At 42.1% G+C, this 25,867-nt stretch overlaps 1 protein-coding gene across 10 annotated transcripts in view; it reads right to left on the bottom strand.

Moving 5' to 3' along the window:
* Nucleotides 1-25,867, bottom strand: part of KCNIP1 (potassium voltage-gated channel interacting protein 1) — a 275,906-nt gene that overhangs the window by 160,504 nt on the left and 89,535 nt on the right. Inside the window, exon 1 of one of the 10 annotated variants that reach the window (XM_063168411.1) lies at nucleotides 8,318-8,978. The exons of 7 other annotated variants lie outside the window; for them this stretch is intronic. In XM_063168411.1, coding sequence (XP_063024481.1) covers nucleotides 8,318-8,378 — 61 coding nt within the window. In that variant the 5' untranslated portion in view covers nucleotides 8,379-8,978. Of the gene's footprint in view, nucleotides 1-8,317; nucleotides 8,979-25,867 lie in introns of those variants that run through there. 2 more of the 10 variants (XM_063168418.1, XM_063168417.1) reach the window with 2 other exon arrangements.

Raw genomic sequence — 25,867 nt, 5'->3', positions numbered from 1 at the left:
CCAAACAGATGTAGTAGAGCTGTGCCAGGAAAGGATGACTCTGTTACCCTGTTTGTGTCTTCCTTAAAATATCCTGGTACCAGAGCCAGGCCAGTTCCCCTCCTGCCTGCTCTCCCTCGGCCCACCCGCAAGTACCAGCTCAGCCCCGCAGGCAACTCTGCTGCCCCACGCCTGCCTGCTGGCACACAGTCCTTCCCTGCCTCCTCCAGACCCACATCCTGCCCATGAACAGTAATCAGTTGTACTGTGCTTTGTTCAAACTCTTCAGAGCCTCTCTGCGCTGAGCAGTGCTGGCAGAAGTAAGGTAGAGACGAACTGACCGCTGTCTGTATCCTTTTCAGTCTGGGCAGACATCACCACAGCCACAACCACAGACCAGCGACATCTGGACACAGCTGCCTTCAGTTTTGACTTGCATATTTTGAAAACATGGATGCATGTTTACACTTTAAAATTTTTTTTGTTAAGTACAATCCATTTTATAATAACAGTTACTCCACCTCCCTCTGGCATCTCAAACAAATAAAAGGAGAAAAATTAAATACCTTGCCTGGAATCCCAAATATATTTTGGTTAAAAATTCTGCTGTGCTACCATACAGCTGTTACCTGCATTTCCTAGTTGGTATGCAAGGCCACTGGGCCCCTTCCTGCAGGAATGGTAGGAGGTGCCTAGAGCACTCTAGACCTGCTGGAAAATGCCTCTCAGAGAAATGCAAAAGCTTCTTACCTTATAAATAGCCATGGTATGAGCAGCGACAGGACACAGAGACCCTGAGCAGATACTCAAACTTTCTGCGTCTCTGTGCCTTGACATTCTCTGGGTAATACTTTTGAATAAGAAACAAAACACTTAACATAATCACACAGGTCTGTCACCCACTGCAAGGAAGTCACAGTCACACTTACACATTCACATCTAAAACTACAACAAATCACAAGCCAATTTATTTAGTTTGCAAAGTTTCAGGGAATAATTATAACTAATACCAGTTTTGAATAATGAAACATTTTAGCTAAAAAAAAGTTCATTTTTTAAAAATTTGTAAATCTTCAGTCTTTTTAACAAAGCTTAAATAAATATGAAAATAAAGTATTTGAACAGGGGTTTGTAAGTGGAGAAATAAAAGATTTTTATTTTCCTCTCACATTTGACTAAAATCAGAATGACTTGATAACTTGCCTTTGTTCACCTTACCCTGTTTTTTACTTCAATTTTTTCTTCAAAAAATTTGTACAACCCGTACTGACTCTCTTTTATATATGTGGTGGCATTAACAACTGTAAAGCTAGAAATTACTCAAAACTTCTGCAATGTATTAAGTTTTAAACTTTTGACATCTACAGCATTAAATATTTTCAGTTGCAAAAACCCAACTGCTTCCTAGCACCCATTCCAAACATCAAATATCCAGTAATGCACACTAGAAGAGGTAGTAATGACAAAGGCTGGAATATTGCCAAGGCTGAAAGTTAAAAGTTTTCCTGACTTACTCTTTTGTATTACTGTGGAAAAAAATGAAACTTCAAAGCACTGGCCTGCAGAGCTGAAGTCTCTGATCCCCTCTTTTCTTTGTGGTGGGATTTCATGGCTCCGCATGAACATGCTGCATGCACAGAGGCACACAGTACCCATACCCATGGGCAGGAAATCAGCACACATATTTGCTAATGTAACATAGAACACTCTGTAGTGAACTTTCCTCCATCCATTTTATTTTATTCCAAACCTCCAAGCTGTGTCTGACTGCAGCATTTCAGGCAGGAGCTGTATGCCTGTGGGAAGCAATCAGGGGCACACATAGCTTATTTTAATTTTATCATTGCTATCCACTTCTAAGACCAGCTATTTGAGATCACTCTGCCACACTGCCAGGAATCACTTGAAGGCAAAGGAAGAAATTTAGAGCTAGCCACTGCATGGAAGCTAAAGAAATTCTGGCTGAGAGATGGAGAAGTGGGGAATGGAAGCAGTCACAAGTCCATAAGACCTCTAACCCCACACTCAGGTGAACTCTGGTTGGTAGGACACAGTGAAGCTGGCTGCAAACAGCTCCCTCACCCCTGAGCCTCCCTTCAGAGGTGCATCAGCCACAAGGGGGACGTTTGGCTGCTGTGACACTGAGCAGCCTCCCACGCACCTCTCTGTGCTTCAGAGAAACCAAACTGCTTTATGCAAAGAGGCATGTTCTGACAACACTTACTGGTTGCCACAATTTTTCCAAATTGTTTCTGATTTGAATGCTTACATCAAACCAAACAGTTTTGTTGCCGAGTGCTGTTCTGTACACTCTCAACAAAGGTAATTGCCTCAAAAAATCTGCCTGTCAAATCCTCAGTTTTCAGTGCAGGCAGACAACCCTGGACTTGACCTGCCAGGCTGTAACAGATAACAATCAGACAAGACTAGGGAGAGAAAGTGAAGTGTCAGTGCCAAATACTGGCTCTTAGGCAGAGCCAGGAGAAACCAAGTCAGCCATTTCTTCCGTTCTCTCAAGCACCTGCTCAGATCTCCAATCAGGGGGAACAATTGTGTCCTTGTTCTAGAAAGAAAACAGGTGAGCGCTAATCTGCTCTCTATTCGGAAAATACCAAGAGCACAGTCTGAATCTTTAAAACACATGTATTTGTTCACAATAGTGGCAAGCTGTCAAATTTCTCTGAGGAACAGAAAGAAAGTAGAGAAGGGGAGCTTTCAAAGCTTTTCTTTTGCAACAGGATGTACTGGGCAAAGAAAATAACAAGGCAGCTTCCCTCCTCAAATCTATCATCTCCATTCCATGGCTGTACTAAGGCTGAAAAGGGCCTGCTCCTTGAAACACTACTGAATCACTTTTTCACCTTTTGAGCAGAGAAGCAGGTTGTTCTAGCACAGGGAACTGAAAGGGCACTGTCACGACCCAAAAACTTCAGGAGCTCAGGGCAATCTGATGTTCTTATGATGATTGCAAAGGGAAGCAGAGTTGGTTACCTGGTAAGTAAACCACTTGAAAATACAGCTGGTCTGGCACAAAATCTGATAATTTTGGACAATAAGCCATTTCAAAATAAAGCTTAAAAATTGCTTACTATAAAAATCACACATCTGACATTTTAAGCAAAGTGAATTTCTGATGTTTGCTCTAGCAAAATTAAACAACTGTGCCAGACTCCTCTTGCTAGTTTAGGTTTGGGTGGTCTTTGATCAAAACATGGTTGCTCACATTTAAGAGAGCCAGATTACTAGCTGAAAATGGTGCTGCTTGCTGCTGCTGTTAGGATCAAAGCCTGTAGGTCTAATCCAAACAAGATTCAGGTATTGAGAAATATTCAAGTTATATTTCACTTTCACCGGGGGAGGTAGGGGTGAGTGCATATTTACAGAACAAACAAAAGAACTCAGAGGTGCAGAAAGCAGTCAAAACTAGAAATTCCCCCTGCTTTAGCAATCTGCTAATTCAAACGTTTCCATGGCAAATACGGAAATGGCTGAATGTAGCCACAAATTTGGTCATGATTGGATGCAGGCTGGAAAAACATAAAAAATCCCTATTTCTGCATCTAATTGAAATCAGAAATGCATTTGTGTGTGCATTATCTATTCTGCTGGCCCTCTGCTTTTTAGTGCTGTGGTTTTGATGGGTTTTTTTTTCTGCTCATTTATTGATTTATTGCTTATGTTTGCAGGAGAACATACAAGCAGCTAGATAGTCTGAAGTCCATCTCACCCATTTGTCTAAGCACTAACTACCAATGTACTAAAGAGAGGACGAAATAGTCAGCTTTGTTGGCATTTGGGTCACAATGAGCTTTGAATTTATTTCCTGATCCCAACACCTCAAGTTCTTGTATCTTTAGGGTTTTAAAGAGACAGTAATCCCAGAACCAGAGGGTAGATAAGGTTGGATAGGGCCTCCAGTTCCTTCTTTAAGGCAGGGTTAACTACAGCTCAGGACTGTGTTCACTTGGACTTTGAGTACCTTCAAGCTTGGGGACTCCACAGTCTCCCTGTAGGGTCTCTTCCAGTGTTCAGTCAACCTCATAGTAATTTTTTTCCCCCCCTGTAATGCTTAAGTGGAATTTATTTCAGTTTGTGCCCCTTGGCCCTTGGCCAGCCTCTGGGCACGAGGGAGAAGAATCTGGCTCCATCACCTCTACTCCCTGCTCTCTCAGGTATTCATACACCCTGATTAAGACTTCCCTGAGTCTCCTCTGCTGCAGGCTGGACAATCCCAGCTCTCTCAATCTCTCCCCTGTACGTCAAATGCTCCAATTACTTCATATTTGTCATGGTCCCTCAGTAGACTCAGCTTAGTAGGTTCTCATCTCTTCCGTCATGGGGAGTCCAGCACCAGACACAGCACTGCAAATGTCTCACCAGTGGAAGAGCATCACCTCCCTCAGTCTACTGGAGAAGCTCTGCCAGTCACAGCCCAGCTGACCACCAACCACCCTTGCTGCTGGCTGTTCCAGACTGCAAGGCAAGACGTATTCTATTGCCATCTGTATGGCAGTTGTCTTTTGCCAAGTGGGCACTTTGCCTTTTATCTCTCTCTTTGAGTGACCACATTCACACCTCCCTCAGGAGGGGACATTGCTGATAACAGCTATTGAATGTCAGTGCATGACTGATAAGAACTACAGCATCCCATTGGGAGATGTGAGCCCAGAGGGAGGAGCCAAGCATTCCTACCCAGATATAATCCAGAGGTACTGAGACACCAGCACGGCTTCTCCACTGGATTCTCCAGAGGAACAGCAGCTGCCTCTCCTTCCACCGGATCTTCAGAGGAAGAATACATCCTTCTCTACAGGACCCCTGCTCCAACAGAACCACCCCTGACACTCCAGGAGGGCTGCAGCCACATTTCCAATGGGACTGCCACCAACACCCTGACCCACAGGGTGTCAGGCTGGGTTCTGACTCTGTCAGTGTTTTTCTAGTGTACTGCATTGTTTATTTTATCCTTTTTATTTTCTTCCCTATTAAAGAACTGTTATTTCCTGCTCCCATATTTTTTGCCTGAGAGCCTTCTAATTTAAAATTTATAGCGATTTGGAACGGGGTGGGGGGAGAGGGTTTACATTCTCCATTTCAGGGGAGGCTCCTGCCTTCTTTAGCAGATTCCTGTCTTTCCAAACCAAGACACTGGCTCACTGTCAGCTTGTCCCTAGGACCTCAGCCAGGCTCTATCAGCATCCCAGGAATGCTGATCTGACATACAAGTGAAGTGAACATGTTAGAAAGAGGTATTATCTTTTAGTAGGTCAACTCAATGCTGGAAAAGGCAGACAAGAATCCCAACAGGAAAGAATTCTTAATGAAATGTACAAATAATCGGTAGAACTGTCCTGAGCCACTCCCAAAGTGAACAGCACAATCTCACAGACTGTCTGGGGACACTTCAGTGAACAGGGAAAGCTTCTGCAGCTTTACTGATAGGATTTCAAGTCGAAGAAGCAAAAATCTTTATCTTGCAGGATAGGGCATGTGAGTCCCAACCTACCAACACAAAATGCCCAATTATATTGGATTAAGTTTTTACATTTGAGCCAAGCAAATTATGTCCTCCTGTACCACTGCACAATGCTGTCCTCTCCCAGAGACAAGGTCTCATGCTTGATGAACCACTGCTCTCCACTTGACAATTTCTGTGTCATTCCTGCCTTTATTGATTCAGGCTCTCCATTTTCATCAGAACAAGAAATTTAATCTTGTATTCTTGAACAGTGCTAGTATGTCCTTTCCAGCCTTTCTGCTCACAGTTGGAATAACCAAACCAGCCCCCAGTCCCACTGCCAACACCCCAGACCTAGACACAAGCAGGACATGAGGGCGAGCAGCACAGGCAGGGCTGTGTCATGTGCTGAAGCTGGAAGGGTTCGGCATGGACCACTTGCACCCACTCTGCCCTGACCCACCATGGGCTTCCTGGTATTAACTGATCTTCAGAACTGCCTCACTTTAGACATGACCTGTTTATTTTCTTGAAACAATGCCTGTTTTCTGCTTTTACTTCCTTACACCAGAGAATCAGAGCTTCAGACACTGGTGTGAACTGCTCTACTTGGAGGAGCACATACTTGCCAGCACGAGAGAGCATCTGTAGAGCTGTGCATCTAGCCCTGTTACAACTATTTCTCCAGGCCCTTATCTACTACATGAAGTCCTGAAATATTTAGATAAACACATAGATAAATATAATAATTAATAAATAATGATGTGATAATCTAATAATAAAATTTGACTTTATTAACACTTAGATTAGATTTTATAAACACTTTACTCGATCAAAGATAAACTTAGCAATAGCCAATGGAACAGTAGCACCCAGGCACCACTAGCCAGCTGCCCTCTGGCAGAGAAGCCCCCACATCAAGCTGCATCAACAGCTGCACAGCAAACACTGGGACAGATGATCCTTTCTCTCTGCTCAACACTTCAGCAAGCCCAGCCAGAGTGCTGGGGCCAGTTTTGGACTCCCCAGACCAAAACAGACTTGAATATGATAAAGCACGGTCTGGCAGAGGCCACCAGGATGGTTGAGGGTTGGAGGAGATGCCAAGGGAACACATGGGCAGCACCAAGGAGTCAAGTCCATCATGTAGGGGTGATTTACTATTTAACGGACAGCCAAAGAACAATTTCAGATTGTATTCAAACCCAGCATTAGCGTTTCACTGCTCACAAGGTGAAGTGCTAACAGTCATTGTAAAACACAACAGCAAACCACACAGATAACACATCAGAGCCAAGAGGATATAACTCTGGGAACACAGGTTTTGATAAATATAGCTGAACAACCACTGTCAGCAGGCATCAGCAAGAGTGAATTCCATTGTAAAGGTTAAAATGTGTAACCATATCCTGGATTTTTACTGCAGGTGACCTCCAACAAAAAGCAGTGGTTCCATCCACTAGAGCACAGAGCCAATCACAAGACAACAAAGTCACAGAGAATGGATATGTTCAGCCACAAATTATCTACATTTAGTGGAAATCAGCTCCCAGGTTCCTGGCAAGTGGACAAGACACCCCTTGGTGTCACAGCAACCACTGTGCCCAGCACATCCTGTTCAGTTCTTGTGTACTGCAGTGCCTAAGCACAAGTTTCCCAGCTTCAGGTGCAACTCAGTACTTAGACAGTTAGATAGCTCGTCTTACATTTTAAGTAATATCATACATGTCCCAAACAATCACACAATTATGAGGGCATTACAGTAACACAGAAAGCTGAACTGTAAAGTATGTACACACACTCCAACGTAAAACATTGCTCTACAGGTATCAGGAACACAGACTTTTGCTCACAAACTTGCCACAAACAAATCTCACAGCCCTCGTCCACTTTCCTTTTGCATCATTAATTGGTGTTTGATATTTCCTAAGACAATTTCCAACTTAAATTGTAAGAAAATCCATACCAACCTGCAGTTCAAAAGCATATATATGAACTGAGCAACAGATCCAGTGGAAATAGAGACGTCCCTAGAAAAAGACTCTAAAATGCAGAGGTTCGGGCAGGGAATATTTCTAAATAGCACAAATATTGCTAAAGGTATAGAGTTTTTCCTTTTGTTTTCTAAAAATATTCATTCTGTAAGGTACGGATGTGCCACTGACAGTGCTTTCAACTTTCTGCTCAGCAACACCCTGGAATCTTCAAATTAACCCTGAAGAAAATAGAGCAAAGCTCAAGCAAATACTATACAAACTAGACATCCTGAAAAATCAGCATTTATAGGCAATATTTATGGATTTAAGGATTAAAATCCCTGGAACTGCTGTTTAGTTTCTCATTTTTATGAGCTCCTGCTTCTCTCTTTTACAAAAACATGCTAATTTTTCCCCTCTTGCTAATCTTTATAAAGCACACATCATTAGTATTGCATGCTTGGTGCTGGATTACTGAATATGCAACACTAACAATACTTCCTGAGACAGAAACCCGAAGGTATTGGGAAGAATTTGCTGTGTATCTACATTTTATTCCTTCTTCAAAGGGTTTATACAACATGGGATTTGGAAATAAACAGGTCTCTTCTGCAAGTGCTCTGCATATGATGCCATTGAGTTTCCCCTCCTCATATATGCCTGCATTAAGGATTACAGTATTTCAGATTCTTTTCAACCCCCAAGCCCCTCCACAGCAATTTCCTTATGCCCACGTTTTCTCCACCACCTAGCATCCCACTCTCCTCTGCAAATTATCTCTCACAAAAACATTGCCAGGTTACTTGCAAGTGGCACATGTTCATTTTCTCCACCCTTCCCCATGCAAATATCTCCCACAGCAAATAAACCAAAGGGACAGGAAAAGCATAGCAGGAGGTCTTACCTTTTGATGGTCTTCTTTGTTTCGTTTGTAGAGAAGAGAATGTACCCATGACAGCACCCATTGCAAAAGCTACTCGTGAGTTTTTGAGAATTTATTTTGGCTAGGATTTTTTTTTTATTCCTATTACCCCACCCCTCCACTGACAGTGAACAAAATCTATGTGAAATGCCCCCAAGAACAAAACAAAACAGAGAAAGACCAGACAAGAAAGAAAAGAAGGAAGGAGGAGGGAAAAAGCAAAGCACTGCAGCTCGGCATTCAGCAAGCGTTAAGCTTTGAGGGTTTTTTTTAAGTCAACACACATGCACTGACTCACAGCCAGCTGCACTGTTATTATTCAAAACAGCTCCCCATCAAAATTTAAATGCTAGGTAGATTCCCTCAGACCAGAGCTGGCAGCAGATGCATCAAAATATTTACTGGAGCACAGCCACATAAACACACAGGCTAATTCTTCCTCCCGTTCCCTTATGGCTTCAACCAGCAGCCTGTAGGTCTAGCATAGGAGTGCAGCTCTTCCAGTGAATACTAAACTGGAGTCCTGTAGACACGCTGAGGGTCTCAGGGGAAGCTGGGGCTTTGGGCTGGATACCAACTCGGAATGAATAGAAATCTTCTGAGTGGGAAGCAATAGTGAGGAAGGCATCAAAGCCCCAGCTGCACAGGCTGTGTGCTCCTGCTAATTAAAAGTCTGACAGAAAGGTAGAAAGCAGCAATCTCCAACAGCCTTCTCTAGCAGAAAAGTCAGAGAAAAATGACTAAGTGCAAAGGGGGGAAACAGAAAATTTCACCACAATCCTTATTTTTCATATCTTTTCTCAAACACCAGAAAGACGTGCAAGAAAATTAACCTTTTTTTCTGCCAAGTATATATGTGCACGTCCTTTTCAAGGATATTTAAACAAAAAGCTGTTGAAACAAAACTCTACAAACATTGAATTACTAGGAGGAGGCAGAGCAATTCCCAGCAATTTTTCAGTTCTGTCATATTTCAAAAAATCAGCTAGACATCTGGTTGTTTTCTCAGAAAGTGAAATAGCAAGTGCTTAGGTACAGAAAGTGTTAAATACACTGAGGCAGGTCTCAAAACCCAAATTATTTTGCTACTTGCACGTGGTGACTGAGATTAGGACAGCATCTGTGCAAATACAGTATTTTTCTGAGGAAATTCAGCACAGAGCAAACCACCTCATCTCAACAAGTTTTCTTAGCTTTCCTCTAACTTTGCAGTAGATTCCCTCAGATACAGATCCCAGCTCCTCAAATGCTGATGTCCCTGGAGGTACAACCCTGCCTCACCTGCTGTTCACCTGCTGCCAGCATCTGTTTTTGAATGCACAGGTATATTTGCATCCTTAGTGTATACAAGCAAAGAGCTTCCCCTTAGTTTCTAGTTGCAGAAGGCATTGCACAAAATAATTTAATTTTTATTGTTTCATAACTCAAAACACATAAATTGAACTTTTTGTGAGAAATTCCTGGGGGAAGGTACTGTTTAAATACCCAAGTTCTGAAATGAAACACATCAGTTTGCAGGGAATTGCCCAAGAATGGAGGCACACAGGGGCCTTTGTCAGACTGGGAGGACCCTGTCCTAGTTTGTGCAACTTTTCCTGCCTTCCATCCAGCCCCTACTCCTTCCCCCAGGCTGGCCACAGCTGAGGTCCTACTGCCCTTGCTTCTCCACTCATCCAGTTCCCAGTGGGGGTCCCTCAGACTGTGTTGATCTGCACCAGGCACTGAACAGCTGTGTGAGATCCTTAAGCTTTTTTAAAATTCAAATATTTATATTTATTTAAATAATATTTTATTTGCATTTACAGAACAAAATATTACATAGACTACAGTGTGTATGTGGAAAATCACTGTTCTTGGGACTTGTGTATTCAGCAAAGCCTGGAGGGAGACCAGAGGCTACAGCCAATGTCTCCAAGATGTCAAAACTGGAATATTCAATCTAGGCAAACTGTCACTAGTAGAAGTCAAGTGTTGCCAAGGTGTAAGGCCTCAAACAACTCCATTGATGATGTTTTTAAAAGGGTTTATGGTTGTTTATATATGCTGACTTTGACACACAGCAGAAGTGCTGACAAGATATTCTCAAGAGATCAAAACAACAAAAAGAACTTTACTGGCAACTTCAGAAAATTGAGGAACTTTGGTAAAAGGCTTAGTGCAACATTCAATCAATACAAAACATTTCTCAAAGAATTAACTGGGCCAATTCAACTTAGCAAACTTTGAGCCCATTTGATTCTAAATTCTAAATTAAGAATTAAATTAAAAATTCAAAGAAGAGGAAATTAGGAGAAAGAAAGACAGAAGACAGAAAAATTCATATATAGCTACCAGCTCCTGGGTTCCAGTGATGTTCCAACAGAAATTCCAAGAGGAGGTAGGGTTAAGACATATGAGTGCTTCATGCCCTGTGACCTTAAAATACCCCCTGGCACTTCCTCCAGGTGGGGCTTCGGGTCATTGGGCCCCTCAGGAGCTGTGTTAGGGGCTCCAGGGGTTGGGTGTGGGGCATTGCATCCAGTGTGCCAGGATTGGCAGCCACTGCCAGGATGGGGTTTATAGGGCAGGGTACTGCCTCACTCAGTACATCAGGGATGTACTGAGGCTCTGTCTGTAAACCTGCCTGCAGTAAATTCAGAGTTTGGTTCTGACACAACGGTGCACCTGTCTTGGTTTGAAAAGACAGGTGTCTGCTAAGGAAGGCAGGAGCATCTCTTGAAATGGAAAATGTAAGCCCCCTGCCTCCAAATTATTTTAATGTTGAAATTAAGGGGCTCTCAGGCAAAAATATGGGAGTATGAATAACAGTTCTTTAGTAGGAAAAAATAAAAATAATAATAATTAAAAACCAGCAGTAATACAAAACAACACCGACAGAGTCAGAATAGAACCTCACACTTTGTGTGTCAGGGGGTGTCCCAGCCCCATCCATGGGGGCTCAGCCCTCCTGCAGTGCCAGCTGTGGCTCTGCTGCAGCAGGGATCCTGCACAAGGGGGGAGTTTTCCTCTGCAGCTCCAGGGCTGCTGCAGATGGGCCTGGGCTCCCTCTGGCCATGCAGGGCAGCAGAAAGCTGCTCCTCTGGCAGTGCAGGGGGCAAAGGCTGCTGTGCTGGGCCAGGCCCAGATTGGATCCAGGCAGGAATGCTTGGCTCCTCCCCTGGGCGGAGCATCTCCCCATGGGATGCTGGGATTGGATCAGCCCTGCAGGGACACTCAGTGGCCATGGACAGCAGAGATCTCCTGGAGGGAGGGTTGGCTGTGGGAGAGAGAAAGAAAAAACTACCACACCTGGTTTAACCGCCGTCCCATTAACAGCAGACAACTGCTGCCCACTTGTAACAGATGGCAATATAATACACACCCTGGCCACATCTTGCATTTCTAACTTATGACAGCATCTCAGCACACTACCATCAGTCTAGCAAATCGCCTTGGAGTATTTTGCTTTCTTGTTACTGTGCATTGAACTACACTACATCTGTGCAGGATGGAGCAGACTTTGCTGCAGAGTGGACATAAATAGGCTTTGAAGTTCAGATGTGGCACCTGCCCTAAACAGCCAACCAAAACCAGATTGTACCTGATACCTCACTATAGCTACAGCAATTCCACACAAAAGCAAGCTTAGGAAGGGCAGTTGTTTATTAGTATCTATGCAAACAATCATGGGAAATTCCATCATCCCCGTGGAAACCACAAGGTCTGTGACACTTCTGCCAGCAGTCAGTACACTAAAGTCATTCACCAAATTAAAACAAAGACTAAATTGTAGCATAAAGCTCACCACTATAGCATACATACATAAGTAATGTAAATTAAGTGGGATTGGGAACAACTGAGAAAGTAGTTTAATAGTGTGATCTATAAAACTGAAACTTCCTTCCCATGAGACCCAGGGGACAAAATAAGATTTGTTCTACACTGAGTTTCACAAAAAGAAATAATTTTAGGTATTTCCCAAACTGTAAAAATCACATTTCCACTAAATGTTTTCAGAACTTCTGAAATCCTGAAATCTTAATGGGAGCAGATTCAACCTTACTCTGACTAAAGGAAATTTTTTTGGGGGGGGGGAGGTGGAGGGGAAGAATCTGTTTCTTAAGCCAGTTTTTATCTAGATTCAGCTACATTCCTACATGACGGAACTATGTAGAGCTTCAAAGATATGATGTGAAAAATATACTGTTAAGACACTCAAAAATCTTGACAAATCTCTAGATTTCTGCATATTGCAGAGAATCACCTCTTTTGGAGAATAACTGCAGTGTCTCTGTAACACGAGTCTCTCAGCAGTACAAATGAGTATTTCCATCTGTAACTCCATCTTAACTTCATTTTTGTGAGAGAATTCACATTAAGATTACAGCAGATGAAGAATGCTTCCAATAAAAGGAATATATGCTATTCCTGTCCTGCTAGCTGGTGGACTGAATTACTACTGTTACAATTATATAGCAACTCTTATCTTGCTGCTGAAGTGCTCCCCAAATCACATTATTGGTGGCAGATATTTTCAAATTCTGTTCAATACACCAATCCTCTGGAGTTAATAACTAATTAAAAATACTCCATTTCAAGTACACTCCATGTACCAATGGAAGGGTGGAGAAAGCTCTGAGACACACTGTCGCACTACTTCCACTTCTGGCAATGCACTAATGTGTGAAATAACCCCAACTAAAGCAAACTCAACTGCATATATTCAGATCAGAATGTCTGAACTACTTTTCATTTACTCATTTGAGGGTAAATGCTTCAAGACTGAGCTTCAACAATTTGTAATACATCACCTTTACAGTGCGAGTTCCAGACCAGGTTGGACGGGGCGTGGAGCAACCTGTCTAGTGAAAGGTGTCCCAGCCCCTGACAGCAGGTAGGAGCAAGATGGTCTCTAAGGTCCCTTCCAATCCAAACCTTCCACAGAATATGATTCTGTGAGTTGAACAAGCCATGCTTACCTCTCAGGCACGGAAGTACTGACAGGGAAGCTGCCTCCCTGCTGTGCTACCAGGGCCAAACCCTCAGCTGCAGGCAGGAGCAGCTCACCACAAGCTTCAGGGAGCCCTGCCAATTTCACATACACACAGAGGTCAGCCAAATGTTCCCACAATTTGTGCACAGTCCCCAGACAGATATATACGGATAAAAGGAACAAAATTTGTCTCTTGTTTATCGAGCACTTTTCACATATGCAGAAAATTTATTGTTTTTTTGCTGTGCCCCTCTCCTCTATTGGCATCCAGAATGTATTTTCAGGAGTCCAAGAAATTGAGGCATACTTAGATTAGTGTAAGTAGTATACAAGTTCTGTTACTTGTTACAGGAGACTCATTTTGACCCACAGACTGCATGGACACCAAGACAGGGCATTTATCTTCTTTGGGCAAACCAGATATCTGCTACATCAATCACAGGGTTCCCAGCTGCTGTCTGACCTGTTTGGATTTCTTGCAGGGGAGTCAGTGTTTTACTTGTGTACTGGAAAATGGGTGCTTGGTTAACATTCCATGGATCCCTCCTCGGTAAAACCCTGCTGCTAACCTGCACTGAGTGGGAATTTTTTCATCTTTGAAGAGGGGCAGAGTGTCACTGGAGTGCCTCTCAGTGAAAGAAAAGCTACACAAACCACTGCCATACTATGGAGCCCACATTAACCACCTAGGCAATTACAGACTGGAAGTTTCTGCATGAAGCTAATAACTTCTGAGAAGTTACATGCAGATCAGTAAATTCCAGTCGGCTCTTGGTTTTTATCGGATTCCCTCCAGTTGGCTTCTGCAGCAGACTTATTCCTTGGTTTAGATTTCATTCTTGCCAAAGCAACAACAGCAAAAAAATTAATAGCCAATTTATATGAAACAAATCTTCTGCAATCCTCTCTCATGAAGATTGTTATCAAGATTTCATTAATCCACTGGGAAAAACCCTGGAATACAGCAGCCCTGAGGCACTTAGAGGATTCAGGTTGGCTCAGAAGTGGGCAGAGGGCTCTGCAGGGCTCCAGGGTAGAGAAGCACCTACCAGTGCCTTTACCCTCTCCAATTCACAGAAGCCCCTGGACGCAGCAACCCACAACACAGCCACAAATTGCAAGCAAGTCTGTGTATGAACGGCGGCATTGAGAGACAGGCAGATATCAGGTTTCAGCTAACGCTGCAAACCCTAACTTGACAAACACTGAATGGCATTATCCATGAAGCCATTTTCCCCTATGACATTCAGACTATGGTACCATTTCAAAACCTAAAATACATACTATTTTCTCTTTAATGAGTCTAAATTAGAAAGAATAATGCCCTGACCTTTCACATGAAAAAATAAAAACCCTCCAAATGCACTGAACAACACCAGAGAGAAAAAATGTGAATGAAGATTCACTGCTTCTGATCTTTGTGGAGTTACTGGCTTCACTTCTGCAACATACAGAAGTGAAAACACACAAATAAAGTTATTTCTCTCTGCTGTAGATATTTTAAATCTAAGACTTACCTGACCTCTTACAATAAGTCACCTACTGGAGTGCATTGACCTTCCTCAGCCTTCTAATATGGGCCTGGCAATCTAAACAAAACAGTGTCCTCCAATAACTAGGAATTATTGCCAATGACTTGGGAAGAGATGAAAAAAAAATAGGAGTAAAAAGAAAAGAAATTCCTATTGCACCAGGATCAGCCCTACTCTACCAGGCTAAATTCTGAGGGAAGTCACAATGACAATTTCATAAATTACTGAAATTTGAAAAAGTGTTACACAAAAATTGAACATATTCTCTATTTTTTAGGCCCAAATATTTAAAATTCACTCTAAATATATGTTACAGCATATTTACTGGGGAACAAAGTTACTTCCTGAGCCTCCTGATTGTTTTTCTCCTTGCTGCCATTTACCTGAAGACTCAGATTCCAAATTGAAATTTAGATTCTGCTTTGTCACATACTTAAGATGCACCGAAACACATGTAGAACCGTTGTTCTAGAAACTGGATATTGAGAAATACAGGTATACATCCAGCTGCATGGTCACCCTCGTAAGCAGAGCTCTGGCACAACTGCTCACAGCTGCAGACAGCGAGCACAGCTCAGCTCGCGCGGCTGCGTGTTCCCAGTGCTGACCAACATCCACGCAGCAAGGCAGCTCCCAGCCCAAAACGCCAGAAGCAGCTGTCTTCAAGCTCAAGCTGAGGTTTAATCTGGCTAGCCAGGGCCTGAACAATGAACAGATCCCAGAGTCACTTTTTCCAGCACTGAGCTGATACCAAGGAAGAGCTTGTGCCAGGGCTAAGCCTGACTTATGCTGGAATTCTCCAGTTGAAGTAAGAGCCAAGTTGAGAGGGGCTTTGCCACTCATCTCACAAGTCAGCTTCATGGGATAGATATTATCAAGGTACGACTTGATTCATTTTTGCAGCAGCAGGAAAAAATTAATAAAATGAAAAGTATTCCAAATCATTTAATTTCTTTTTACCTTGGCAAATACACAAACCTTTCTGCTAGTAAATCCATGCTTCTTAGAGAACTGATGCACTCTAAATCTACAACACCAGGACTCATGTTCTGGTTGTTGTAGAGCCATTCAAAAGCAATTTCTATGTTGTTTCTTTATTATAAATATTTATTACAATTATTTTTAATACCTTCCTGTCACAGAAAAAAAAAAGCTGTGCCTAGCATTTAAATTGGAGCATTCAACAACTTTGTTTATTAAATTGATACTTAATATATGAACAAGGAATGGATTAGCATAAGCATTCACACATAAAAATGACTGGTCCAGACAGCAGCAAATGAGATCAGTGGCAGCATATACATTAGAAATTGTTCCACCAGTATACCAAAGCCAACAGTAGTAACATTTTTAAAGGAATGTCATAAATAAAATATACTGTGCCATGTCATAGATAAACCTGAGAAGGCACTCACTGCTCTGGTGGTGAGCAACATATCCCTCTACTGGATAACTAAATGAAGTTACAGAGATTCATGGCCTACAAGAATAGAGGACTGACTACTGCTGAGAAAAGCTGTTTTCCACAAAGAGCTTATATGCCCTGACCCTGCAAGGTGCTCAACACAGCTCAGAAGCTGGAAATGGAAGGGGTCCATCTCTAGAAAACAAACTCTATAAGCAAGCAAACCATTACAAGCAGCAAACTTGAAACAATTTTAGATAAATTCTACTTATGGATAAATACTCTGTATTTCACATGCACCCATACCAAATCTTTCCTTCTTCTCTAATAAGCATCCAAATACCTGACACTAGCTTTATCTTGGGTTTAATCTAGAGGATGAAGTCTATTGCCAGTGCTTCCTGTGACTCAGTTGCACCGTGTCCAGGCTCAGACAGCAGTGGAACTGGAATTCAACAGGTTCCAAAGGAGCTGGAGGAAGGAACACCGAGCTGAGCTGTAGGGCATCACATGGGATGATGTACAATATAAATAAAATAACTGAGAGGTTTGTTACAGCCAGGCTTTGCCTTCGGTCTCACAATCAGCTTTGCCCACAAATGTAAAAACATGCAAAATACTGAATTAGGGTGCAGAGGGTAAGCATACACACAGTCAAAGACAAATCTTACTTTTTTCCTAAATTAATTGATTCTTGGCCCGCTTAAAGTTAATAAAGCTTCACTTCACCACAGCTGTCTTCCTGGAACACTGGGAGGCATCACAGGCTCATTACATTTTGGTTGACCTCAAGTGAGCAAAATTTCATCCAGCATTTCCTCTCCTCCTTGTGGCAGGTTTCTATCAAGGTGGTGTCTGACCTCCACCTTGCTAGGTGAGTGTGAGCACTGAGGCTGAGAACTCATCAAATCTGAGAAATGTCTGTTGGTTTTGTCAATAAATCATTTCTTGAAGTCTTGCGGAATTTTTCAGTAATCTCTTGTTCTCCAGTGCCTGAAAAAATTTCAAGCTTTTAAACTTTTTCTTCAGTATTTTCTCCCTTTCTCCCAGTTTTGCTTTGCAGCTTTCTCCTATGCTGCTCTCAGTCTTGCTTTTTGATCTTTTGATTCTTTTTGTAACTGCATCTGATATGCCTTCACTCATCCAAACCTTCCCAAAGGTCTTTTGGAAGGCTGAATTTGAAAGATTGCCAGGCAGAAACACATCATTTTCCAGTGAATACAGTCTTGACCAGCAGTAAAGCTGTAACAGCCCATATTTTCCAGCCTGATTGCATATGTAATTAAATATTTACTCTCACTTTCTGTTTAATGATGGTGACTCCAAAGAATTCAAAGAGTTATTTTGGTTCTAATATTTTCTAATTGATTCCCTTGGGAGGTGGAAAGACTTGAACTAGATGTTCTACCACAGCTTCACTATTTTGAGATAGATAATATGCAGCCTCAGATGTACCACAGTTGTTCACTGTAATTAATACTTCCTTTTCATTTTTTCTGCTATTAATATAACTTTCCCACAGCCTAGTTAAGTGCTGTAGCCTGTATTTATTCTATCACTGATGAGTTATTTAAAAAAACACTACAGCAGAAATAACGTCTTTTTTACAGCATTAGAACTTACTGCTGAATTCCAAAGTATTTGTATTTGTTTATTATGAGTTAAAGGCTTTTCCAGGTCCAGGAATGCTGGGATTAACACATCCCATAGAGCAACATTGCTACTGCACAATTAACTTTGCTTACATGTTTTAAAGTTGTTACTTGCTTTCTCTTCAACTTGCCTTTCAGTAAAGCAGCCCTCTTTTGGGTTACTACTCATCTCACTTATCCAGCCCAAGCTGAAAGTCTGAACAAGCAAATCACAGACATGACCTTGCTTTCTTCGCTGCACAAATGACAACAACAAAGCCTGCCATGTTTACAGAAACCAAGCTTGCATTTATCTCTGTGATAATCGTAAAGTAACAAACACTTCGTCTAACCTCATGATACTATTCTGCTAGACTAGACAGGTCGTCTCTTCTATGCTTTTGTCTTTGTGGCATCAGCTTTCAGCCAGGTAACATTCCCTCTAGCTGATTTAATTTTAACAGATGTAAAAACCAGATCAGCTTCTTGGGGACCCAGCTGTACCAGAAGTTAAGGTGAGGGTGGTGGAGCAGCCATCATCAGAAGCACACAAGCCAACAGGCCCTTGACTTTCTGAGACCCATGGATCATGCTCTATTTTAGGTTCAGTTCTGTGGGAGCATTTTATACAAAACTCTTATTAAGGTGGGATGCTTAGGACTCTGGACATCAGTTTGCTTTTAACCATTTTATCTTAATGTCCTAACCTTTTAATTTATTTTCAGAGGATAAAGACAGGCCCAAGATCCGTCACTTTCATAGTAAAAGACCTACAAAAAAGGAAGACAGAAGCAGCCACCGCATATGGCAAATGCTGACAGAAACCCTTGTGCAGGTGGCATAAGGATACAACACAAACATGCACGCTGAGACTGTACCAGCCAGCCTTCCTGGGGTTGCTGGATCCCACTTGCATATTCTCAGGCATGATTAGGCAGCAAGCAGCCTAGACCTACATTTTCAACTGATGCATCATGAACCCAACATTCATCAAGAGTCTTGGTTACAGAATCCAGTTGAAAGCTCCTGGAAAGCAAATCTGAAGGTGTTTACTCACATAAAACAGTAACAAATATTTCAAACTAGTAGGAGTTGAAGAATAACAAAGCCTAACACTGGTACAGTGCAGCTTTGGCACATTATCAACCTCCAAAACAAGGAAGGCTGCATATCCATCCATCCATCCATCCATCCATCCATCCATCCATCCATCCATCCATCCATCCATCCATCCATCCATCCATCCATCCATCCCTGAATTATCTCTTAAAAAAAATAAAATCAGACCTACAGAAAATTTTGTCTCCCTGAGTAACTGCTAACAGATCATCTTCAGGGCTTGTAAAACAAGGTAGAAACAAACTGCAAAGCCAACAGGCTATGACTAAGAACTAAGTAATCACATCTCAGACCAAAGCCTAAACAAAGAAATCTGGAAACTCATCAGTTCTGAGAATGCTGGTAGCTAAAAAAAAGTGGGCAATGCAAATTTTATCCCTTATTTACATTAGAGACTTTCGACAGTACAATTGGCTTGAGTGTAGGGCAGACTTTGTGGGTGAAATATCAACAGAAACCACCTTGCAGTCTTAGAAAAGGACACTGAAATGTGCTGTGTCTTCGTGCTGAAATTACTGCGTCTCATTTTTCTCAGGAGAGCAGAATTCATCGGTAAAACATACAACTTTGTCCCAGCTAATGCTGGGACATTTCTCAAGGTCAGTCATATCAGTCATATTTGCAAACAGTTTGTGGATTTAGCTAGCATTACAAAAAATTTCACCCAAGATACTGCAATATGTCACTAATGTCCTATTAATAAATATCCTGACATAGTTACTTTCTTTCATTTCTTAAATTTAGTCCATGCTTGTACAAGGTAAGTGGCGTGCACATACAGAAACAGCACAGGATAGTGCTGAGTCTGATATATTTATCTCAGAATAACTCTTGAAATCAACACACTTTAGAACCGGAATGACAATGAAAAAAGCTACAGCATTTGTATTTGATGTAGTAGCTCAGCATAAAATTCTGGAGAATTCACACTACTTAGCCCATAGCCCAGCTGCAAATCGTAGCCACAGTTCTGCTAAAGACATTTCTGTCCCTCATCCCTTCACCCCAAATTCCCCTCTCCTTTCTGGCCATGGGTATTGCTGCAGCAAGGCTCTGCAAGGCACTGCACAGTTGCAGTGGTCTAACATGAGTGCCCTGCGCAAGGATGGCCTTGGGCCCTGGTACAGCTGGAATATTATTGTTATGCACCTTCTTCTCCGTAATTACCAATGTGTCAGCTCAAAATTGCATGGCAGAATTTCAATTCATTTTTAGTTCTGCAGAAGAAGATTGTGGCTTTTTAAAAGTTCATTTGATATCAAAACAGCCTAGAAAGATCAAACATAATTAAAATCTTCTTGTGGTTATTAGAAGTTTAATCACCAGCAGCAAGTGAAGGAAGCTGCAAATAACACCTTCACTGCCATCAGAGAAACAACTCAGCTGCTCCTGGCACATAGAGCTGGCCCCAGGTTTGATAATGTCTGTAATTGTACAAGTTACTTATTATGGCTATAAGCACGTGGAGATATCACCAGCTGCCCAAAAGCACAAGAAACACAGAATCACACAGAATCACAGAAGTTCAAGGCTGGAAGAGACCTATAAGATCATCAAGTCCAGCCCGTGTTCTAACTGTTCAACTAGATCATGGCAGCAAACAACACATCCTGTCTTTTTTTGAATTCTTCAAGGGATGATGACTCCACCACCTCACTGGGTAAATGATTCCAGTATCTGACTACTCTTTCTGTGAAATATTTCCTTCTTAATTCTAACTTACATCTCGCTTGACGCAGCTTGAGACTGTGTCCTCTTGTTCTATCCGTTGTCGCCCGGAGAAAGAGGCCGACCCCCAGCTCACTACAGCCACCATTCAGGAAGTTGTAGAGAGCGATGAGGTCGCCCCTTAGTCTCCTTTTCTCTAGGCTAAACAACCCCAGCTCCCTCAGTCGCTCTTCATATGGCTTGTGCTCCAAGCCCCTTATTAGTCTCGTTGCCCTCCTCTGGACATGCTCAAGTAACTCGAGGTCCCTCCTAAAGTGAGGGGCCCAGAACTTGATACAGTACTCCAAGTGAGGCCTCACCAGTGCCGAGTACAGGGGAAGAATGACCTCCCTGCTCCTGCTGGCCACTCCATTCCTGATATTGGCCAAACTATGTCTAACTTCTAACACTTATTTATGTATTTCTAGAGAATTCCTCATCAGGTGTTTCTGCTCAAAACAAAGTTTTCAACTTGTATAGAAATTACCATAACTGATGCTGCTCCAGACAGGTTTGCAACCAGCCAGCAACAGACTTACATGTTACACAGGCATGACGTATCTCTCTAGCTCCTCTTTAGTAATAAAGATTGAAAAGTGACTGTACGGGCTTCATTGTTTTCAAGTTATGTAGAAACATTTCTAATAAATTAGTAGCTCAATAAAAACAGAAATAAAACATTTTATATGCTTTTTCCATTTGTAAAATAGAAAGGAAAATAGGAGCAGTCATTGCACCATGTAGGCTTCAGGAGACAAAAAACAAGCTCCATGTGCAGTACATGAACGAAGCATGTCAGACTGTACAACCCAACCATTATAAAAGACAGGTTTCATTCCCCCCCCTCCTGATTTTATGTGAGCTTGTAGAGCATTAGTATTGCCTTGCAGTTTTACTTAATGACTTGTTCAGAAAAGTCTATTTTCAGGAACAGCTCCCAGAATTACAGTGGCTTTCTCATGGTTGTAAGACACAGAAATAGAGTACTTAAACTCCAGTGAGACACCCAGTGACAGCATTTCTATCTCCAAGCTTTATCCTCTCTCTTCAGTGTTACATGTGATAACCTTCCTTCAGAAATAGTTGGGTTTTTTTTCCTAGAATGAAACAGTTTTTAGTAGATATTCCTCTTGTTTTTCTTGTGGTCACTGAAAACTCAAATTTCTCTCTCTTCAGTGGGGTTCCAATTTAATACCACCTGAAAATTTCATTAATGTCTTGTGTAACACATCTTCCCAATCAGCAACAAACTTGAATTAAGCCCTGCAATTGATTCTGGCAGCTCTCCACCATGCCACCTCATCTTCCCATGTCATTGGGCTCCCATTTTGTCACATCTTTCAGCCACCCAGCCACACCGCCACAGTCCTACTTTAGACTAAGTATGACTTTTCATGGAAATCTGAATGAGGAAATATCAACTGAATTATTACAATAAAAATGTATCACATCAGATGCATTCTCTTAATCCACTGAAGCATTTACAATAATAATTGAGTAAAAGTCAATTGGTCAAGACCATTTTTAGATAAAACCTTGAGACAGAGCACTGGAGAGAATGTTAAAGAGGTGTCTGAAGAAAGGAAGTATTTTTTAAAACTGCAGTGCAACCCAGCTAAACTACTTCAACAGCAATCACATAATCAGCTATGCTAGACTAATTATTATTTAAAATAAAGAAATAAGAGGGAAACAAATGTTGTTAGTCAGTCACTATGTGAAGATTCAGGGTGGATCTGGGGAAACTATTCCTCTAGTTCAAGCAGTGGGCATGGCAGCCATTGCAGAGGCTACTGAACAGGCTTTGGTGATGAAAAGTCCAGAGCAAGTAACCTCCCAATTCATTACTTGTACAAAAACCTGGTATCTGGAACTTCTTGTCATTGTCTAGAAAAATCACTGGTTGACCCCGAACACCCCATTTAATATCTTTGGGGCTCATTTGTATCCCAGCTGTTTTGCATGTCACAGGCTGTGATACTTAATCATGCCTCATTGTGTGCAACACACAGACTCTGAGTACATCAGGCACACAAGGGATACACGCAGTGAGTAAAGCCAGCTCAGGCCTGGCCCAGCACAAACGCACCAAACTGAGGTCTGACAATTCAGCTGCATTTGCACAACATGCACCAAGCACCATTTCTGCTAGAAATTTGGAGCCTTGAGATCTCTTACCTGAGCTGCACTGATGGCAGAGCACAGCCCAGAAGTGATGGCCAGCAGCAGTATGGCCCCAGGGAGCCCAAGCTCCCTTGACTCTTTGAGAGAGCAGCTTCGAGAAGAAGAGCTCTTCTTTGAGAGTGGGCTTCACCTATTCTCATGATGCTGCACTAGATTTCCAACAAATGCACCATTACCACAAGTGTTAAGAGACTCACAGCAGTTCGTTATGATGATCCACATTTCACAAACAATCTAAATTGTTTAACAGAAAGTTTCCAAAACGTGGGAATTCCCGTAATATGATCTCAAATCACCAAAACAGCAGTACTGTGAGGATCCAAGCTCAAAGACACTGCAATGGGAAACTTCCTTTTGCCCCATACAGAAACCTTTACTAACTCTGAACTCCTTCAAGTTCTGCATTTCCCTATTGTGCAACAAGTGTTTAATAAATTTTATTTTACGATTATCCCTGCTTATTTCGAAGACTTAAAAAAGCACATTTTGCTCTAATGTGTTCTGTTTTCACTTAGAGCTAGCAAAGTGCTAGCAGTACTGAATATTAAACATCAAACAATATCTAAAGATAAGTAGTATCCAGACTGTTGATGTAGTAGCTCAGCATAAAATTCTGGAGATAAATAGCAAATATTTTGCATCAATTTCCACAGAAGCTTGACTTCGGTTTTGAAATACATCAGGATGCATCCTACACTGGTACAAGCAAAGTCTTAAAGCCATCAGAATTCAGGGAAGACATATAGCCAGCTGCTCATATTAATGACTTGCTCATATTGAGCACTGACTTGGATGTAATCCAGGCTTCCATTATTAGCTACTTATATATGCTTGTAAGAATCCATGGCTGGACGGGCAGTTTGGGTCCAATCCAGCTAGCTATGGACTCCAGCCCACACGATCTTACATGGACAAAGGCAGAAGATGAGAAGTGTTCTTCTCCACGTGGGGACAATTGTTTGTTCTCAGTTTATTCCCAGGAGAACCACCAGATGGAAACAACCCACACGGAAAAAAGAGCCAGGTCAGATGCCTCTAGGAGGTTTTAAGAGCTGGGAAAAGGGGCTGGAGGAGAGGGACTACAGCCAATGGGATACAAGTGAGGAGGGGCAAGGGGACGGGCAAACCAGGGAGAGACCACCAACACTGACACTTGCGGTGGGGGAAAGGGAAGACCATGTGACAGTAGTATACAAATCATGTGAACAGTGCAAATTACCAAACACCCAGTGCAGACAACTAAATAACTATTTAGTGCAATACAACACCTCCTCCTTTAATGTTAAAAAAATAAAGGAAAAAGCATCGGCTTATTTCTGATACAAATTATGAATTTGTCCACCACTCCTGATTTGTGGGCCTGTCAGTTTGCTTTAGCTCCACAAGCTCTGAGGTAGTGGAGACTAAACTGTTGATAGCTTTTAAAAGTATGCAAAGCAGAATTCCGAACACTAACATCCTAACACTAACTAGAAAAAGAACAACAAAAACCAACAGAATTGTCCTAATTATGGAAGTCCACCACCCCAACAGTTCCCAGTCCTTGAACAGTCCACTGAACCAGTCCTTGGATTCCTGCTTTACTTGTCTGATCAGGCTTTTCACTTCTCGGAAAGCCACGTGGACGTTGGGTGCTTTCAATGTTAAGTTCAAGCAACAAAGTCCTTCAAATTCCTGGCACTCATGTCCATGCAGCAGCAGGAGGAAGTCTATGGCAGCACGGTTTTGGCCTGTGGCCTGCCTGGTAATGTCCTCATCCTCTAGGAGGGAGCTGATGGCCATGGATGTCAAGTTTGCTTGTTTGATTACCCAGCACTCTAGGTGACCCAATTCACCTAAAGCTTTGGTGGCTGCGACCCATGGATATAACAGGGATACAGCGATTTGCTTAGACTTTGCCCAATGAAAAATTTCTGATTCACAATTTGGATCCAAATCGTCAATGCTTCTCTTTTGAATTTTGCTGACTGAATTGTTCTTTCTAGTCTATTCACCAATCGTGGTTTGGTTGGGTGTCAACGGGGATATGCTTAATCAATTTTTCCTAACATTTCTGCCTGATTTGTAAGGACTCTAAAAAGAATATTAAACACAAACCACTACATTTATCTTTACTTTATTTCATTGTCTTATTTAAGAATTCTATTTGGATTAACACAAGGAAATCTAATGTCTTACAGCTTTGAAAAGGTTATGGCAAATGACTGGATGTAAGAAGACTTCTCTTTGAAGTGCAGTATTTGCATAGAGACAGCTCTAGCAATGCCTGTTCACATTTCACTGCCATAAGGTAGTGGAGGTGATTGTTAACAGCCCCTCAAAGATCCTTGGTTAGGGAGGGAGGGAGGGAGGGAGGGAGGGAGGGAGGGAGGAAAGAAGGAAGGAAGGAAGGAAGGAAGGAAGGAAGGAAGGAAGGAAGGAAGGAAGGAAGGAAGGAAGGAAGGAAGGAAGGAAGGAAGGAAGGAAGGAAGGAAGGAAGGAAGGAAGGAAGGAAGGAAGGAAGGAAGGAAGGAAGGAAGGAAGGAAGGAAGGAAGGAAGGAAGGAAGGAAGGAAGGAAGGAAGGAAGGAAGGAAGGAAGGAAGGAAGGAAGGAAGGAAGGAAGGAAGGAAGGAAGGAAGGAAGGAAGGAAGGAAGGAAGGAAGGAAGGAAGGAAGGAAGGAAGGAAGGAAGGAAGGAAGGAAGGAAGGAAGGAAGGAAGGAAGGAGATTGGATTTGCTTTTGCTTTGCACCTGTCACTGCTACTACAGGAATAAATAACTGATGTAAAAATTACCTTTTGGAAATGTGTAGCACAATTTATTCTGTCACTCTAAGAAAGATATATCTGTCCTGAAGCTCACATTGTTCACTCACTCTATGAGTGTTACAAGCAGCAACTGTTCAAGAGTATGTTATCTCATTATCTCATTCACCTCAATTTCACCTCAACAGCTGCCCAGCTCCTTCATTCAGAAGGTAATTTTCAAGATCAGAATTTTCTG

This window comes from Melospiza melodia, chromosome 14 (assembly GCF_035770615.1).
Source record: "Melospiza melodia melodia isolate bMelMel2 chromosome 14, bMelMel2.pri, whole genome shotgun sequence".
NCBI lineage: Eukaryota > Metazoa > Chordata > Aves > Passeriformes > Passerellidae > Melospiza > Melospiza melodia.
The sequence above is the reverse complement of the archived record's forward strand: the minus strand, read 5'-3'. Positions and strand labels throughout refer to the sequence as shown.